Raw genomic sequence first — 20118 nt, forward strand, 5'->3', positions numbered from 1 at the left:
CCCCCCCCCAGATTGACAACCACCTTCTTTTAAATTTCTTTTAATTTTAATTTCTGTAAATTAAATTACACCTCTCCAGCCAGGGTCCACTGCATCAGCCTGACAATGCAACATCCACAAAAGAGGTTTTGCAATTTTTCCAGGAAAATCTGGCTGGTGTTGATTTCATGGGGTTTCATCCCTTTCCCAAATCCCCATGGGTTACACCGCACCATCGGGCTTTGACTGGGGTACGGATGAAGGCAGATGCTCTGCTACAGAGAAAAGAAGGGGTGGGATGGCAACACGACACAACTCACGACCCATGAACAGAAGCAACACAGAGGAAGCACAAGGAGGCAAAGACATTGAAGTACACAAAAATTTTAAAATTAATACATATTTTTCTTCTATCATCATCGTCTAAGCTGAGTCACTCTGACCTGGAAGACGACTATTGCAGCCAGTTCCCACTAAGGTCAATTGTGGTTCCAAGTGCATAGGATCTCAAAGGATAAGACCCTCCTTAAATTATGATCAGGACCAAAACATATTGCTTGAGTCTTATATTGTGAGTCTTTTCTTTGCCCACAACATCAGGATTTTCAGCACCAGGCTGGTTTGCGTGGCCAAGAGGCATGGTGATCTCTTGCCCATAGGTCCTAGACGTCCCATGGAGGGCATGGGCTATTTTGAGGCACAGACAGCCCAGCCTCAAAGGGGTGCAGGGACCAAGGGCTTTTCTCCTCCTGCCAAGAGGAATGACCACTGCTCTCTGCTCCCCATTTTGTACGGTGGCTGTGGTCAGACCCAGGGTGGTTAAATATGCGCAAGGGGCCCATGACTCCTCTCACAGGGCTGCGTTGCTCTGATTGAACAGGCCACGTCAGGGTGACCCCATTTTTCAGGGGTACTTTGAAATACTCTCTTAGAAGAGCCGCCAGTACTTTTAATCACAATGCAACTCCAACACCGTATGAAATACTCTCTGCTCTGCTCAGTAGCCTTTGGGTCTCCAGAAAGCTTGTTTAATAGAAAATAGCACCTCTCCTACCCCCTTGGACTCTGTTGTGATCGGCCACGTTTAGGACAGCAGCGTGCAAAAAGGCCAGACAGACAGCAGGTAGGTCTTGTTCTGGGAGGTTGGCATCAAAGCAGGCCAGACGGACACAGGGTGGGAACAGACTAAAAAATACTGGGACAACAACACAGAGACAGCATACACCGTGTTAGGGCCACGACGGGACCCCTGGTTTGGAGGGGAGATGCTAAATGGCAGGGAAAGGGGATGGAAGAGGGGCAGGTCAGGGAAAAAACAGGGTTGATTGGTACCGAGGTGATAAGATGGAGAGAACAAAGAGCTAAGCCAGCCGCAACCAGAGTCCCCATCCTGCAACCGCTCCGGCACCCGCCCTTGCCTAAAGCCTGCCCACCTCCTTCATGCCTGTCTTCTCCTTATCCGCAAGCCAGGGAGCAAGTGGGAGGCAACAAGGGGAAAAAACCCAACCTCCCTTCAGTCGTAGGAGGACTCAGCCTGGACCCACAGCCAGGTCCTGCTTTGGGGAGTTGCCGCGAGGACATAACACCGCAAGTCCAAGGTACCTTGTGGAGCAGGCAATACTTGCATGTGGCCAACCTTGACCCCCGAGGTGGTGGGTGGGCAGCGGCAGAGGGCCAGATAAGCACAGACAGGGAGTAGCCAAGTCCCCAGAAATACAACCCCACAGAACACAGCGGAAGGAATGGAGAAGGTAACACGTGAAGAGTTTGGTCCAAGTACGGATGCGGTGAAGGCTTTACTGCAGAAAAGTGACAGTGCGTCCCCCCACGGGGATGAGAATGGTGGGTGAGAAACCAGCCAATACAAGGAGAAATCTGGGTTTCCAGCTGATGGCATTTCAAATCCAGCACCTCAGGCTCATTCCCTTCCTGGGTGCAATGCTATTTATTACTTTTTATTTTTAATATTTATTTATTTTTATATTTATTTTTATTTATAATTTGTTATATTACTGCATTTCCAGTTTTCACAGTGGTGCAACTGGGAAGAGAGTCCTGAAAGACCCCAAGCTCCGAGTGCAGCAATTGAAGAGCCAAACCTTTCCAGCTATTAACCTTATTAATTCATTCCCAGGGCTAGAGAAGCACTATTTTATATAATTGAACAGGTTACATTATTTCCTCTAGAACTTGCCAATTTAGAAGAGGTTGGTCTCAAAAACCTCTGGTAAATGCAGGAAGGGAGGGGATATTTTGCATGGGATTATTTCCATGGAGAAAGCATTACTTCCACTGGGAATCTCCCCAATTACAACACACTGCAGGACCTCAGAATAGGGCTGTTTTAAAGGCAGCGACTTGGATTGTTGTAACAGAAGGTCAGATTGCCTTCAAAACGGCTTCAGGATCAGAGTCCCGTGGTGCTCATGGCTATGGACTATGCAATGTTCAGACCCTTATGGTCCCCCTGTGAAGCCAGATATTTGAAAGCATTATGAAAAACTGCATCCTGCCCTGTCCATCTGCAGTGAAGCCATAGCAGAGAGGGAGAAAGAAAGAGAGAAAGGAAGGTTGAATGAAAAAGAGAAAGAGGAGGAAAGCACCAGAATTACCTGATCATGTGATAGCTGTGAGATGCCAGAATGCAGCAGAGAGAGAAAGAGGAGGAACATGCACAACAGTCAGAGCAGTAAGAAAATAAACAAGGCAAAGAGGCAAAAAAAGATCGGTTAGAAGTCATCACAGTTGGTATTTCCTCTCCGGAGAGGCTGCCACGATCCTGTCACCAGGGCTGAAGCAGAACAGCAGGAGCAATCCCTACCCGCGGCTACAGAGGAGAGACAAGCCATGCGTAGGAGAGAGGACGAGCACATCGAAGCGGTGGCTCTGTTCCCACCCACCCCCCTCATCCTTACATGAAGGAAGCAGCTCTGGTTTGCCCCAAAAAGGACTTGGGGGAAAAAAATAAAAAAAAACCCCACAACACAAAACAAACCACTAAACAAAACCAACCATGACACTGAAGGCCAAATGCCAAACCCCATTTCCCAGAGCTGAATCACATCAGCAGGTAGTACTTGGGCAATTCTGCTGCAATTTGGTTTTGAGATATCCTCAGTGCTGCTACCAATTCTTCCATGTGGTGGAGAAACTGGAACGGCAGGGAAATGGGCCTCTCCTGCGCACGGCTCTTGGAAGAGCAAGACCTTTGCTGCAGAAAGTCCAACTTCTGGTGCTAGAGTTTCTCCTTCTTCCTTCTACTGAGGTGGGGTTGAGTTGTCCCAAGGGTCCAAAAGAAGACATTTGGCCCTGCTACGATGGACCCCATGTGGCCAGACCTCTTCTGAGCAACTGCCTTTCTACATCGGGTGCAGAGGCTGGGCGGGGAGCTCAGTGCTCCAGGTCGATGGACCCTGGGGAAAGCTGGTGGCAGTTTCCAGCTCTTCTCACCTCTATAACACTTACACTGAGCGTGGAAGAGAAATCCTGTAATAATGCTTTCCTTCCTTACCCTGATTCCTCTTGCCCTATTCCATCAAACTTCTTCCAAACCGGAAGAAATTCAATCTGTGCAGAGAAGAAGAGTTCAACTATTGCAAAGTCCACGTAGCTGCGACTTCTCCCTCTCTCCAAGCATGTATCATGTCACTCTGCTCTGGGGCCTACTGTTCCCATTCAGCAGGTTGAATCAGTTTAATTTCTTCAGCTGTGGTCTCCTGGGTCTGATTCAGGAAAGCCTTCTAAAACTGGCTTTGGAAGATGATGCAAAAGGCTGCAAATATCTCATCAATTTGGGCTTCAAATTCCGCTCTTCAGAGAGGTCAGTCCCTGCCTCCAGACTCCTCCGTGCATTTCTGTACCTGACAGAGAAATACAGGGTCTAAAGAGCAGGGACATCTCTTATTAAACCCATAGATGAATTTGAGGGAGTGGAGGAAGCTTCCAGACAGCACATCTGCAATGCCCTTGTAGAGGAAGCATTTAAATCAGCCACAATTCAGATCACAAGACTTCTTAGAAAAAATTTAATCTCATCTTGGTCAGTGGTTTCATTAACTGTTGGGAAATCTAATCTGAGAGGAGAATTTTGAATCTGCTGCTCACTTCATTATCCCATGCTGGAACTGGGGACGTGCTGAGCGCAGGTCTACCGGCGTGGGACCATGCAAGTCATGAATTTAGGCACAATTATAAACAGACCAAACATGTGGCTTAAGTCAAATCCATAGCGGGTGCTGGCAGGAGCAGTAGCCTACTGTAACGTGGCAAAAATACCCGGGTAATTATGTACCCAGGGGAAGGAGAGAGATTGCTGCAAGCAGATGATCTGGGACAATGCGACAGCCAAATCACTAGCTCATGAGGCTGAAGCAAATTAAATTGCTGCTCCTAATGTGAACGCATTTCAGCTATTAAGGAGGAGGGAAAGTGTAGATCCCTTGATGTCTCTAGGACAGTCGTTCCTGCATGCCAAAGCAGATGGATCAGAGCGCCAAGGGAAGAGGGGACGCGATTTCAGGATGACACATTTTCCCAGGAGAAGGCTGCTGCTTCTCGCCGGAGGGAGCGCATCTCTCCGAGCTCACGCTTTTTCCCAGCGAGGGTTATTACGCTGTCACCGCTGACAGCTAAAATGCCTCCTAGGAGAAAAGGCACATCACCGGGAGGACGCCATGGTTTCCTCCAGTATAATCAAGAGGAGGATACCTTGGCCAACTCTGCCATTAGGAAGTTGATTTACCTCCTCCTGACTTACCAGTATCTTAACTTGCTCTGCTCCGCATTTGTTTTCAGGGACCTTGGCTAAACAGAGGGGCTTCTGCCCTGCCCTCATCAAATCCTTGCTCTCTTTTTTCTTCGGAAAATGCAGAGACTTTCTCTATGCATCAAACTAAGCAACTGATTTGATTTGTTAAATCATAATATTTCTATTTTTTCATCCAAACAGGAACAAACAGATTTAAGAAAACTATAACACGTTCTTTTTGGAGACTGTAATGGTAGAATCTCAAAACCTCTCCTCTTCTGCCTTTAAAGCATTTTAATCTTTCTCAATGTCCATTTCCCTAAAGCATTTACAGTTTCTCTCCCACACACGTTTATGAGCGGAGCAAGGTGTCTATCGCTACTATTTTGAGATCTCCCATTCTCCTTAAAAAGTAGCGACTACATCCAATTCCATGTCACATCTCAGAAGTGGAATTATTGTTTGGAGTCTCTGTAGGGATTTTTAATAAACAGTTTCCCTGCTATTGCAATCCAAGCGCCTGAGGAGCACAGTGCTCCTCTCTCCCATCTCCACCCCACGGTCTGAACAAAAACACACGCCACAAATACGTGAAAGTTGAGCTGTAACAATGCTACTTACTTCTGGAATATAAAAACTCCTACAATTATGATAAATGAAATGAGATCAGATGTGATCCAGATTAGGTGGTACTCGTCTGGAGGCTGGAAGACAAGAAAACAGAAGCAGACCTTAAACCTTCTGGTTTGTACAATCACAGGGAGACCACACGCTGCTAAAGTTACCACCAGGGCAGAAAGAAAAGCACAGAGCTGCGGGGGTCGCATATAGATCACAACATTTATGACACTTCTAATGCTAGCCTGTCACCCAAAATGACGTTATCAGGAAAAACTGCAGACAGGAACAATTTTAAACTCTCCCTCCTTTCACGTGCTGACATTTTCTCAGAGCTTTGTGGGCTGAAAGTTTCCTGTCTCAGTTGTACCTCGAGCTGAGGTTAAGATGCTGTTTGGAAATCCAAGTCTGTGGGAAAACACAGAAATATATACGCATTGCACACGAGACAGGCAGGGTCCCTGTTGAGTGCTGACGTTAGCTGTTTTGCACAGTCCCCATGCTATAAGCAGATACTTCTCAATTTCTGCCCTTTAAGGCACTGGTAGCTCTGGCTTCATTTGCCCGTCACGAGTGGCTGTGGTCATCACACCAGCTGAACCCATCGTCTGAACTCAGCGCAGAAGCACACTACTTCACATTGATTTTTGTGCTGCCCAGCAAAGACAACGAAGTGATAACAATAATAACGATCAACTCCCAACGATGCTCAGAAGGCACCTACCCAGGACAGACACCAGTGAGGCTAACGAGTTTCTCCTCTCCCAAACCTGGACTAGTCCCAAGCAGGAAAAGGTCACCGATTTCACACCGGACAGATCCATCACAACCACCACTACCGTCGTTAATGCATAAGAGAAATAGTTCATTAGAGCAACGGCACATGTAATGCATAAAGACGAGTTCATGCAATGGTAGTGGGACATGGATAAAACCCGTCGGGAGCCACCAGCTCCGCTACCTCTGTCTCCCAGCAGAGAACTTTTTTTTTTTTCTGTTCAGTGACTCTGTGTGCGTCTCAGTTTATCTGGTGAGAGTGGACCACAGAAATAGTAGGGCAATGCTTTAATTAGCCAATGCTTCTGATGGAGATTTAATCCTTGTATTTTCCAGCTTAATTACAAAGGCTGACATCTAATGTTACATTTGATGTATCTGTTAAGACTAACAGACACAAAATTGACGTTTCCCATTTTCCTGGCAGGAGAGTGCCATCATAACTATTTTGAATGAAAACTCAAGAGTCTTCCAAGTTAGAACAAAATCTACAGGTCTAAATTTTTCATTTATGCAACTGTTGCTATTTCATAACTGAAGAACTCAAACAGCAGGTTTTCCTGTGGGGAGAAAGTTGCATTTCCTATGATATACCCCAAGCAATAGGTAGACATAAAGACAGTTTTCTGGGAAAACTCCAGCACCTGATTACAGGTACTACACAAATAGTTTTTTAAGTCCTGCAGAAAGCTCAAAGCTGGAAGTTTTTGGTACCAAATCAAGGTTTTATAAATGACAAAAAGGGAATTCTCAAGGTGACCAAAAGGGGAAAATTGGAATTTTTCCAAGACATGCACCCTACACATATTTTTAGGAGTGCCCAGCGAGCAGATGCCTCCTCAGCCCTGCAGAGAAGGGAGCACAGGTCAGCAAATAGCTATTGCATAGACAACTTCTTGTCCTGCTCCACCCACATCAAGGAATTTGCTATTTCACTTGCAGTTCCCCTTTTTTAGACAAGGCTGTTTCAGTGGCATTATTTTTGAGTTATTTTTATAAACTTTACCCAAAATAAGTCCCACTCCTGAAATCCTCACATTTGCAGCCCGTCAAACCCTTCATCAATTCAGTGTAACTGGGCAGAGAGTAACTCAAACCCTGGATCCGAAGGAGACTCCCAAAACTGCGGAGAGGGGTCCCACACTGGGCACCTGCTTTAAGGACATCAAGTCAGGGGCTGCACCCCAGCTCAAGCTTTTCGAAGCCCTCCTCCATGCTGTGTCTGAAGGCCTCTGTTCTTACCAGCAGCTTTCCCTCAAGAGTAGAGGGGAGAGAAACTCACTTCTACTTTTTTGTTTTTCCTTTTATTTAGGTGAAACACAAGTTAAATGTATTTCTGCAATTGCAAATGGCCTTTGGGTGAATGGGGCGGAACAGATTTGCATCATTCGGTTGACGATAGAGCCCAGTGAAGACCTCGAGGGCACTTGACAGCCAAAGCTTGGCAGAAACAACCATTTTACTCCAGCTCCTGAGCCATGTCCCACGTGGTGGAGGGGGTTCAGATGGCAAAGCTGGTTAGATTACATTGCCCAGGCACTTCAATATGCAGGACATCGAGAGATTTTTATGCTGCTGGTGATTATCAGAGTGTGCACTCAGAGCAGAGTTGGAAATCCAGCAGATGGGAGAGTCCACAGAGGAGTGTTGCCAGTATCAGCTGCTTTCATCACTGGCAAAGGGTTTTTTGGAGTAAAAGGCTGCCAGTGATGTGCACACAACTCCTGCCAGCTGTAGTAGAGGACAGATGTCTGCAGCAGCACAATGCACATGATGACAATCTCTTCTGCCAACAAATTCAGCCTTTATAAAACCATTTATAAAGGCCCCTCGCTACAAGAAGGACGTTGAGGTGCTGGAGCATGTCCAGAGAAAGACAACGAAGCTGGTGAGGGGTCTGGAGCACAAGTCTTATGAGGAGCGGCTGAGGGAACTGGAGGTGTTCAGTCTGGAGAAGAAGAGGCCAAGGGGAGACCTTATCGCTCTCCACAACTACCTGACAGGGGGTTGTGGCGACGAGGGTGTTGGCCTCTTCTCTCAAGTAACCAGCGACAGGACGAGAGGAAATGGCCTCAAGTTGCACCAGGGGAGGTTTAGATTGGATATTAGGAAAAGTATCTTTACTGAGAGAGTGGTCAAACATTGGAACAGGTTGCTCAGAGGTGATGGAGCCACCATCTCTGAAAGTGTTCAAAAAAAACGTGTAGGCCTGGCACTTTGGGACATGGTTTAGTGGGCATGGTGGTGTTGGGTTGATGGTTGGTCTTGATGATCTTAGAGGTCCCTTGCAACATCAATGATTCTATGATTTTCAATTCTCCGGCTTCAGTGCACACAAGTGTGAATTTGTGTAGTCAGACACACGTAGTAGGTTAAGCTAAGGCTAAGGACATCATGCATAGCTGTTCATCCATCTAGGCAGTAGACTTGAGGCCCTACCTCCAGCTAAAACAACAGATAACTCATTAACAGTCAATTCTCCTTGTGCTCATCTTATTCTCCCCTTTCCCAAGTAGATCTGCCAGGGCAGCAGGTAAATCAGCTGCCTCCTGTCCTACCCCCAACAGGATCTGTCATCAGAAAATAGCCCCTCCATCACATGTACTTATACCTCTGCAGCTGAGCTCTTGTTTTGGGAATACTTTGATGCAACTATTGAATAATTTTCCCTCCACTCCAACATGAATATTCCTCTTTGGTTCAGAGACCCAAAGTGCTAGGGGAGTTTTTAGAAAGCTTACTGGCTATATGATGGGTAAGGGGGCTACCTTTGGTCTCTGGTTGTTCCTTGTCCGACAACGGTGTTGCCAGAGTTGAAATATTGTCTTCATTTGGTATTAAAAACAGACAAAAAGCAAGTTTTTCAGCCTCGCTGAAACACAGAAGCCAGGTTTGCTGGTTCACCTGTGTACCTGCTTCTTCTGTAACTCAACAGCTGCTCAGCAGGTCTGGAAAGGTCCATTGGTGGAAAATGGAAAAAATCATGTGAGTTAAATGGGGCATGCAACACAACCTCCAAGGCTCCCAAACCCTGTATGGGGAGAGACGAGGCCATCTGAAGGAAGGGATTGTGCAAGAGGAGCATGGATCCGTTACCACCTCAGGGCTCAAGCATACAGAGGGTGAAAACCCTCAAGCCCAACAGCATGTTGAACCCAACCAAACCTTTCCTGAAGAAACCCACTAGACACATGGCTGCAGTCCATCTCTACACACCTCCACTGCCTGCCCTCCTTCCAGGGGTTCACAGCAGCTTCCCAGGCATTGTGCTTACCATTAGCCAGATGGGAAAAGGCACCTTGCGAAGGACGTGGGAGTTGTCGGAGGTGACCGACTGGACACCGGCGCACCACAGGATGGAGTACAGCCAGGGCTCATTCACAGTGTAGAGATTCACACTCAGGTTTGCCATGGTGTAGTCCCTGCCAGGAGACAAATGAGGTGAGATGCGAGTCCCCTAGCAAACGTCAGACCCTCATCTCCAAGAGGAGAGCTCTTGCCATCAGCCACCACTGCAATCACAGTTTGTTGGGTTTGAATTGCATGAAATAGTTTTTTAACAGGGTACAGCCACTTCATAAGCAACCCAAGGACATTGCAATCAAATGGTTTGAACTTGAAAGCTTTCTTCACCTCTTGGATGCTATCTGACCCAGGCCACAGCCCATCTCAGATGCTTCCTCACAAATGATGGGCATGTCATGTTTTTCTAACTGCCTTGTCATGTTGATGTAAAATTAACATCTGGCTCAGATGCCTGTAATGCTTCATAGGCAATTTACTTAATTAAAAACTGACAAAGTGCATTTCCAACATCAATTCCTGCAACTTCCATGCCCTTGTTTTGGGGACAGTCGCAGAGTTACAGCTTCCAGTCTCCTGAGGTCATATTCCAAGAAGATGAAACTGCAAGCTGGGGTACAGGAGTTGTCAAGGTCTCCCTGCACCCATGCGATTTGCACAAATTACTCTGTCTCCTTGTCTACGAAGCAGAAGCATCACTAATCTCCCTTCCATGGGCAGCACAGAGATTAATCCTTGCAATTCAATATCAGCAAAGCACTTTGAGGTAGAAGGCCACTGTACAAGATGTGGACATCTCAAAGCTGACACCATCATCAAGCTGCTCCAAAGGCTAAGGGATTCTCAAGGGCAGATGTGGTCGCAGCAACATTACATCCAGATGCTGATTTTTGGGGGCACTGAGGAAATTGCGTTATACCAGGACTTGTTGAGCTTGCTGTGGCTTGTGCTGCACGACTGCAGCAATATTTGACAGGGCACCACAAGGCCTTCAGGGTTCAAGAAACCCTCAGATGGCAGGTCTGATTTTGGAGACAGCTGAGGTGGGATTGATGAGAGATTGGGGCTGATGAGCTGGGGTAGACGAGAGACTTGGCATATGGGCCGCTCCATGAGACAGAGCAAATAGGTAGGGGTAAAACAGGCAGAAATTATCCTGCAGGTAAAGCACAGACTTGGTTTTAAGGGTGAGCAACTAGATTGATTGCTGGCAGCTACAGAAAGACACCACTGGATTATGGTGAATAGGATCGGGCTCTCAGACAGCTGCAGGCTCAGCTTTTCTCTACTTCCAGCCCAAACGTACAGTAAGATAGCTCCTTCGAAGACATTTTTCTTCTGCAAACCTGTTTCATTTTCAAGTACGAAAGCTGTACTAGACACAATCTGCCCTTGCTGAGAAGGGGGCGAAGCTGTGAGCTAACACGCTGCACGGTTCAAATACAGGCTCAAGCAGAAGGAGAGGAACCCCACACTGTGCCAATCTCATTAAAGAGGAGACCCGACCAGTCTAAATAGCTGACAAAAGACGGTAATGAAATGGGTGAATTCCGTGCAATGAGAAATTTCTGAAAGCATACCCAGACTTTGAACTAATCAAAATTCTGTGGTAGCAATTCTGGAGCAAATGAACAGAAGCAAAGGGCAGTTGCTAATGAGGATACTTGGAGGTACTCGGTGTGAAAAACCTTCACTTTTTCCAGAGCTGACAGCGTAATAAGAATCAGACAGTTCATGTATTTGTATTTCAGAAAGGATCATCATATACTGAATTAACATGTGGAGTTATTGGAGCCGGCTGTGTGCTCCTGGGAACAGCCTGGATTCTGGATGGTGGGTAGGGACAAGTTTGCACAGCTCAAGCTTCCAAGAGCAAGTCCATCTGATACGATACTTCCATGCAGATTACACAGCCTGGGATGATCAGAAAAGATGCTGCCGGGCCAGGGATGCACACAGGGCGTGAGGTTAGCAAGCATGCACAGAGCTGCGGACACCCACCGTGGAGCACATGGGCTATCACGCGGTGTCCGAACAAGGGCTGTACCTGACATCCTCGTTCGTGACCTTGGTGTAACGCAGGTTGAGCTTCACGATGCCCTTCTCCCTCATGCGCTCTGCATCCAGCTTGAGGCCAGAAGTCTGCTGGAAACCCGGCGCAATCTGTCTGACCAGCTGCCTCTCCGTGTCCGGCAGCCACATCACCTGCAGAGAGAGCAAGACAGAGCATGGCTATGGCAAAGATGGTTCACAAAGCTGGTAACATGGGGCAGCTTTACAGACAGCCAGTTTACACCAAGCCAGAAGCAAAATCACACGAGGCACTGCCTCGTTTGTCATACAAATTGTCTAGGAGACGCTTACAGTCTCCCACATCTCTATTCAAATGCATTTTAGGATTGTCTGCAAGCCCAGAGGGCTGTAATGCACAAAACCTTAGAGATTAAAAGGGTTGGGGTACAAAGGGATCGGGCCAAGGGCTCAGGAGAAGCAACATGGTGTATCCTTGAAAACCTGTCGTCCCTGGCCAGTTCAGGGCAGAGAGTGAGCTAAGGACGTGAGGCTAAAATTGACAGTGCAGACAGGACGTGCAGAAGAAGCCTCCTATGGTCCCGTGGCTAAGACTGGGTTTAATCACCCTTTTTATCAGGGCTACATCTACTCTAGCACAGGGCAAGGATTTCCCGAGGTTCACAGCAAGCTTTGAAAGCATGTCAAATTAATTACTGTTAACATGCTGGGCTGCCAGGTGTAAAGTGGATGTAGGAACCAAGCTGGGTGGTTTTATGGTTTGTGCCGTGCAGAGGCTGGGCCCACACAGGTGATCTCAGCAGTAGCTCTGGGCATTGCATTGCTTTAACCCACGTTTAATAACTCAGTGGCACTCATCCACCAAAGCATCCTTCAGAGCAGCCTGGATGCAGCCATATGTATTTTCAATAGGGAAACTTCAAACCTGGGTGAGAAATACCACTTCACAACCCCACATTTATGTTTTGACTATTTTTCTCCTGCTCTCCATCCCAATATCCAAGCAGAAGACAGCATGGTCTTCCCTTGGATCTAGCAAAGCTGGCAGAGGCTTGTGGATAACACTGTCACTGCAGCCACATAGTTAATTGGAAACTGGGTGGCAGTGTCAGTCACTAGAAAGAAAGGTGGAAGTTAAAAATATTTATTCCCTCCTGGGCCCATCACTGCACAAGTCAGTGCTGAACTTGTCTGCACAGGCAGATGCATCTAACTGGTACAGACAAAATATCTGAGCCGTGGGTATCTTAGACTAGATGTTAGGAAAACATTCTTTACTGAGAGAGTGGTCAAACATTAGAACAGGCTGCCAAGGGAGCTGGTGGAGTCACCATCACTGTAAGTGTTCAAAAAACATGTAGACGTGGCACTTCAGGACATGGTTTAGTGGGCATGGGAGTGTTGGGTTGATGGTTGGACTTGATGATCTTCGAGGTCTTTTCCAACCTTAATGATTCTGTGGTGTATTCATTCCATCGCCAGCCTCACTACACTGTTTTCAACCAGTTCCTACTCAAGGGAAAGCACAGGACAAGTGAAAGAACCAGATTTCCTCCCCAAGAGAGGTCACAAAGAGATGTTTTCCAAGGGACACCCAGAACCTCCAGCTCTGGGTGCCCTTCTGACAACGTGGGAAGTGGTGCTCTTCTCTAGAAGAGTTGATTGCATCAGAGAGCTCCTGATGGGCTAGATGAAGATCTGTACCTCGTGGTCAGAGATGACACAGCTAACAAGGCTGGCTGGGCTCTGACTGCAACAGCACAGAGTTGGAAAATAAAATGCTTGGCATAACTCAGCAGGGACAATTGTGGGGCAGAAATGAAAGCCTAGAAGAGATCTCTGTATATACATAGACCTTTGTGAAAACCCTGTACCTCCAGAACACCCATTTCTCCTCCAAGCAGAAGCTGACTCTAGGCTGAAACAGTGGCTCAACCCAGGGAGAAGGATTATTTAAAACCAAGGAGCTGGAGGGAGAGGAAGGGCACTCTGCTGCTCACAACTGGCCTCCAGGTCTCAGCCTCTTCTCTTGTGTCTGAGGCTCTTATCAAATTGCTCGTTGGGAAGGGACCTCAGGAGATCTCTACTCCAACATAAACCAGGGCCAGCACTGATTTCAAAGATGGTGCTCAGGGCTTTGTCCAGTTGCGGATTGAAAAGCTCCAAGGATGGAGATCCCTCGGTCTCTCCTGGCTCCCCTCAACACTTGCCTGCCCTCACAGGGAAAACTCGTTTCCTTACATTCAGCGAAAACCTCTCCCGTTCCAATTTATGACGATTCTCTCTCATCCTCCTGACACGCAGCCCAGCGAAGAGCTTGGGTCTAACTTCTCAGCAACCTCTTTGTTGGTACCGGAGACCTGCTATTAGATCTCTCCCAAGTCTTTTCTTTTCCAGGACAAACTCAGTTCCCTCAGCCCGTCCCCATATGTTTAGCCCCCTGACCAGTTTGGTGGCCTCTGCAGGACTTACTGCAGTTAACAACAACTGTCTTGTCCTGGTGAGCCCTATGCTGAACACGTGATTGCTGAGTAAGGGGAATAATCACTTTCATCCCTCTGCTGGGACCTCCAACTCTGGAACTACCAGCCTGGAGGCACAGTCCTCCCCAGCATGACTTCCTGGCATGAAGTGGCATTTCAAATCAAGTGGATCAGATGAGACACTTCAAGATTTGGGGAACTCATAAAGAGAGCAATTTTGGAAACATCACCAACCCCACAGAACTCACAGCCTGTTGTCGAATTCCCGATGACAGGATGGTTTCCAGGGTGATGTTGATGTAAGTGCTGTAGTAGGGATGAGCTGGTGGCAGGTCCTGGAAGTTCAAGATGAGTGATGTGTTGTCCTTGATCACCTCTAGCATATCTGCCAGCTTGCAGACTGACTGGTTGGCAGCTTCCAAGTAGTCGGACCTTGAGAGAGACCCAGCCGTCCAGAAAGGGTCATTCTGAAAGCAAAGCACACCCCAGCATTAATGCCATAAAGCCCAAACTCATCCAATGCAGGTGAAGACCTTTTTCTTTCTGTCCTTGGCAACAGTGGGGGTTGCTGACAGCTTGATGACCATCTCACAGCTTGCTGAAGCTCTGTGCCTCAGTTTCCCTACCCAAGGGGAGGTCACAGATCCTTACGGAAAGCAAGGTGTGCTGGGCAGGTCACCTCATTTCCAGGAGGCGAGCAGAGCTATAGGGCAGTAATGTAAGCTACCGAGGTAGTAAGCTAAAAATTTACTTTCTCACACTAGGTACATGATGACCAAGGATTCTTTAGAATCCAAAAATAAAAAGGACAAGCTATTGTATGACTAAGAGTGATCAGAGAGGGGCTATGGGTTGTTCGAAGAGATGGGCTCCTGACTTAAGGACATTCAGGAATGACTGCTTCAAAGCAATTCCTCCCCCCTTGAATTTCCTGTTTTTCCTTTGTAATTCTTTCAATTGTCTCCAGAAGTAAATGAAAGAAAAAGGAATAGCATATAACACGCTGTCTTTTCTGTTCCCTTTATAATCACATTCCTCCTCCCAGGGGCCTTGAAGTTCTTTGTGTTGTCAACCAGACATTAAGGCTCCTTCTTCCAGGTGGTGGAAGAGACGCAGAAAGACAATGTGTCTTTTAGACCAAGTCTAAGTTTAGTAGAGGACAGAACTAAATGTGGTTCATGGATTCTTGGTCTAGCTGCACTTCAGACCACTCCACTGAGGAGATGGATCTACACTTCTCCACCTCAAAAAGGGTTTAGGCATGAGCTTTCATCCCATTGCCATGGCTCCAGGACATGCTCTCCACAGGCGTACGCACCTGTAGGAACCACTCTCCAGCATTCAGCTTTTCCAAGTCAGTCCAGTTGAACATGGAGGAGTGCTCATAGGCCCGCTCTGGAAACACTTCCTCCACGTTGGTTGTTCTCCTGAGTGTCTTGTCATGCATCAGAAATGGGACTCCGTCATAGCTGCAAAGACAACCCAGAGGCCCTGTTACAGGTGGAGGTGCACAACCACACCCATTCCCACTCCAGCCTCTCTCACAGCTTGACATCAAATTCATCTTGACCAGCTTAACACATCCCCAGCATCCCCAAGACCAGTCGAAATGAGATGCACCCAGAAGAAAAAGTCTCTTAGATACCTGCTAGAAGTTTGCAGTCATTCAAACGCTGACATGACCCTATCCCTCCCTCCTTCCTCCCCACTACCTCCTCAAAATTTCTAGAGTGCCAAACTCAGGTAGCTTGGACAAGAATATCCACCCTGAATGCTGATGCTAACGAAAGCTTTCTGCAGAGTCTGTAGCTCCCAATAATATCAGAGGTTTTCCATACCCTGTATGCACAGACACATACACAAACTACTCTCAAATTGTTAATAGTAGGTGATGAGTAAGATTTTCAAATGCTCTCAGACTATAGGGGAACTTAATGTTCACAGGCTTTCAGCAAGAAAGGGCTCCAAGCTACCAAAATTGCTCTGCAATTGCTTTTTACAATTGAAAATTGGTTTCAGGAAATAGTCATGCTCACATCAGTTGTTAAGTTGGTGCATCTTAAAGAAAACATGCCTTTCAGATGAAACTAAATAGCCAAATGCATGCCCTATGTTTTTAAGCCATCTAGATATTACAGAATAATGGTTCTGGGAAACCTAAAAAACTCTTCTGTCTTTCTTCCAGTCCAATTTTCTGTGACTGGATCAGTGGTAACACCACACAGGGCAGCGGCTGTTTCTATCAAGGGCAGGGGACAGTCATCCGCACTCAGAAATCAAGATAAACCCAGCACAGCCAGCCTGATTATAATGACATTTTTCCAAGTCAAGGAGCCCACCACAATAGGAGACTCACAAAGTCTGGAAAGGAGATGGGGTTCAAATACAAGCCCCATTTGAATTAGGAGACAACCCAGGGCTCTAACCCCCAGAGCTAGAGGGAAAACAAAAAATAGTTTTAGATGATGGAGCAAACGCTGCCTCAGCTTTACCACTGCCTGCAGAAGTCCCTTATCACAAAGGTCACCGGCATCTTTATTTGCTATTTCTAGCATGCACTGTGCCAACTACTCCCCCCACCAACCCGAAGCAGCTTGCTGACACAGCAATACCATGTTCAGCAGCACACAATGCTGCTGCAATCAGAAGGGTTTTTAATAAATACAATTTAAAAAAAAAAAAAAAAGAAAAACTGCTAAGCAACTGCAGAATTAAGAGTGTGGAGTGTTTAAGAGAGACAGGAGCTCAAGTCTTAACATCTCGTAACAGAGCATCATCAGATGCTGCTGAGCCTTAACCACAGTGCGGAAATCCTATGGGGCACTTAACATTTGCTCCCTCCTGTCCAATCTTTCCCCTTACGGGGTCGCTCAGCACTACCCAAGGCTAACCACAACGTATTAGCAGGCACAGCTCTGAAAAATATTTGAGACAGAGAAAGAGTTTGAGAAGACAACGTGTGGGAGGAGGTAGGAAACGAGGGGGGAACACGCAGTGATACTACGCTCCTGCTGCTGGAAGCAAAGTTGGCTTTATAACGAGGGCCACCCAGCTTGGGGTGTGCAATGGGTAGGGAGCAGGATGTGATAGGTCTGAGTGTATGCATAGCTGATACATGACTAGAGGAACATGGAGACATCCTAGGAGGGACACCCTGGGGACATCCCAGGTGGAACGGACCCATTAAGCAAAGAGCATCTTTCAAAGGGATAAGGACAACAGTGGGTGTTGTGCTGCAAATCCTTCACAAAATTCCTGCCAGCTGTATTGATAGCTCACTTCTTGGTGTGAAGGTCACTGGAGTCCTCTTTTTACAAAGAGACTTGTGTGTCCTAAAGAGGCACTCAGATAATTGGGCCATTAAGGGCATTGTTTAAGCTATGGGATCCTTGGAGTGCTCCACTAGGATGGCTGATAAATGACAACATGGAAAGATCCTGGAGCTTTTCCAGGTCTCCTCCCAAAAGTCCACCTTTCCCCTTGGCCAGTGCTAATGGAAGCAACCAATTCAGCCACCACGTGAGCAGAGTGCTCATTTGTGAGTGTGGACAGTCACAGAAATCACAGAATCACAGAAACACTAGGTTGGAAAGGACCTTCAAGATCATCAAGTCCAACCATTTTTGAAAGAATGATTGTACTGCAAACATCCCGATTCATCTTTCATCCTTCCATAATGACCTTCCACTCCCTAGGTAGAAGAAATTCCTTTAGTTTTTGTATCATTTGCTCTCAAACAATTATACAAAGAACAAAAAAGCACCCTAACAACTAAACTTCAGAAACCTATGTTCCACCAGGCAAAAATATCTTTCCATCAACACCAATGTCCAAAGTGGTCAGGGAAAAAGAAAATATCAGCTTTGAGTCTTTCTTGTATTTATAACTGAAACTGAGACAAACTTAGGGATCACCAAGATAGGGCATTACTGTTCCCTTCACGCCACTTCTGCCCTCTTGCACATCTACATAACACATGCAAAAACACTGTTCAGAAAAGGAACAAGAATATTAAAGAATTATCAAACTCCTGGAACGAAGAACAGTTCTTGAAATAACCCTCTAAATCCTGTCTAAATTGGCCTTGTCAATTCAGCTCAATGTTTGCCTGCAAGGAATGACTTTTTGACAGTCAGCAGTATCACCAGGTTCCTCCTTCCCCCAGGATTAGTGACATGTGAAGGAGGAAAAGAAGAAAAAGGGCTTATTCCTGGGCTGCTCAATTCTTCTGACAGTTTTGCAAGGCTGGTAAAAACCCTCCTGAAGACTTGCAGTGCAGATAAGTCAGTTTGGGATTCTCCGCTTCCTCTACACCTGAGGCTACCCTGCAAAAGTCACATTCAAGCAGTTCTGTCTCTTCTCATGGCCAGCTGACTTCCAGCCAGGCTAGAAACCAGGTGCTGGGCTTCACTGCAGTAAAGCCACTTCTGCTACAGTCTTCCTGCAAACGAAGGTTAGTTTCATGACAAAGGTATCCAGGTTCCCCCACCTGGGCAACTTCACCTTTAATCATCATCTTGGTGGAACAATTAGTAGCATCTGTGCATTACAAATGGAGACAGCTAGGAGCTGACAGGTACGTACAGTACAAGAGCCCTTTTCAATGGGAAAAAGCAGTAACAACCAGACACACGCCAGACAGGAACAACCCACCAGCATGGTTTGGGTCATCCACAGAGAAAATCTCAGACCAACAAGCACACTGGCTTACCTCAGTACAATGTCAGCTTGGACGCCATACATCCTCTGCTCCACCGCCTTCTGGAAGGACATCAGAGTGTTTTCTGGTGCCAGCTATGGGGAAAAAAAAAAAGAACAACGAGAGGTTAGTAGTGAGGAAGGTTTAGAGACATTAGGGACGCAAAACAATCTTGTTTTGCAGATTATGCACTGGCCAGTTACGCTGGCGTACCAGCGTCCATCAGGCAGAACTGCATCTTACTGAAGTCTGAAGATGACCAATGCATTTGACTCCGCTGATGGTCTTTCACACACAGAAGTTCAATGCGGAGTTATCATGACCTGCAACACCAGAAACCCAGCTAGCTCAAGGTCTGGTGCAGAATTAGTGTGCAAGAGATATGTTTACCAACGTGGTCCCCCAAACAGTGGCTTGCTGAAGATCCCCAGAAAGCCTTTGTTACTGTGATGCCAATTCTCTAACTACAAGTTATATTTAGAGCTACCTAAACCACCTTTTCTCCTACTTCTCTAAGCAAACATGATTACAATGCCCTTATAGAAAGAAGGAAGTCCATGAAGCAGGGTATTATCCACACCTTGGAGAACAACTAGACCACAGGTTCTGTAACACACATTTCCACATCTACTCATTCAACAACATCACCTATTACTCAGTCTAAAAATCAGTTGGTTTTTGCTAATAACAAATGCTCCTGTTAGTTTTAACAACAATTAAAAAAATAGCCTTAGGCCTAGAAAAATTATCCCTATGGCTACCACAGATAAGAACTCAAATTTCATTTCAAATTCCTTCCTGTTGAATGGAGCAGATGGTAACAGAATTCAGGTTTGTTTAAAAACAATACAGTGTGAAGACAAGTACTTTGTTTTTCTACACAGCCAGTACAGTATAGCAAGTCCCAAAATGTCCATAAACCAACAACAGATGGACCAGAAAAAAAAAAAAAAGAAACTATGGAAAGAAAAACTGGCAGGTTTTCTGCACTGAAACATAAGCACATCAAAATAAAGCTATTTTTTAAAATACTTCTTTTTTTCTAATTTTGCTTTCAGATTTAAAGCACCTGTAAATTCCTGTTTTTCCACTCATCTCTGCCACCATCAGGATCGTTAAGTTTCCATCAAGACACAAAGAGCATTCACAACCCATGATTTTCAAGAATTACTCAGGGGTTGGAAAGAGGAACCATTCAAAACAAAGGCCTAAATGCACCACACAAGCAACACGCCCAACAAGTACAGAAAACTGCCCAAGAGTTTAAGATGTCTCTGAGAATCATTTGTTTTCTCATTAGTTATCACCTTACATGCTTAGGTCAGCAAAGCTTTGGGGTGATTTCCAAATCGTCCAGTCCAAATGCCGGCAACACAACCTTCACACATAGCTCCGGTATCTCTCTACTGAATTCCTCTGGCTCAAACCATGCATCAATACCAGGTCATTTTTCTATTCGCTTAAAGGCAGCACGGGGGCAC

The 20118-nt window shown here is 46.3% G+C and overlaps 1 protein-coding gene across 1 annotated transcript in view; it reads right to left on the reverse strand.

The window, feature by feature from the left end:
• The window catches only part of GDPD5 (glycerophosphodiester phosphodiesterase domain containing 5), a gene marked incomplete at its 5' end in the record, with an annotated part of 21740 nt that extends 3008 nt beyond the window's left edge, over window positions 1-18732 (reverse strand). Inside the window, 7 exons of the mRNA XM_010291941.1 lie at window positions 2592-2606; window positions 5348-5430; window positions 9396-9543; window positions 11472-11629; window positions 14187-14405; window positions 15257-15407; window positions 18650-18732. Coding sequence (XP_010290243.1) covers window positions 2592-2606; window positions 5348-5430; window positions 9396-9543; window positions 11472-11629; window positions 14187-14405; window positions 15257-15407; window positions 18650-18732 — 857 coding nt within the window. The remainder of the gene's footprint in view (window positions 1-2591; window positions 2607-5347; window positions 5431-9395; window positions 9544-11471; window positions 11630-14186; window positions 14406-15256; window positions 15408-18649) is intronic.
• Window positions 18733-20118: the final 1386 nt, after the last annotated feature.

This window comes from Phaethon lepturus, unplaced genomic scaffold, assembly GCF_000687285.1.
Source record: "Phaethon lepturus isolate BGI_N335 unplaced genomic scaffold, ASM68728v1 scaffold36847, whole genome shotgun sequence".
Lineage (NCBI taxonomy): Eukaryota > Metazoa > Chordata > Aves > Phaethontiformes > Phaethontidae > Phaethon > Phaethon lepturus.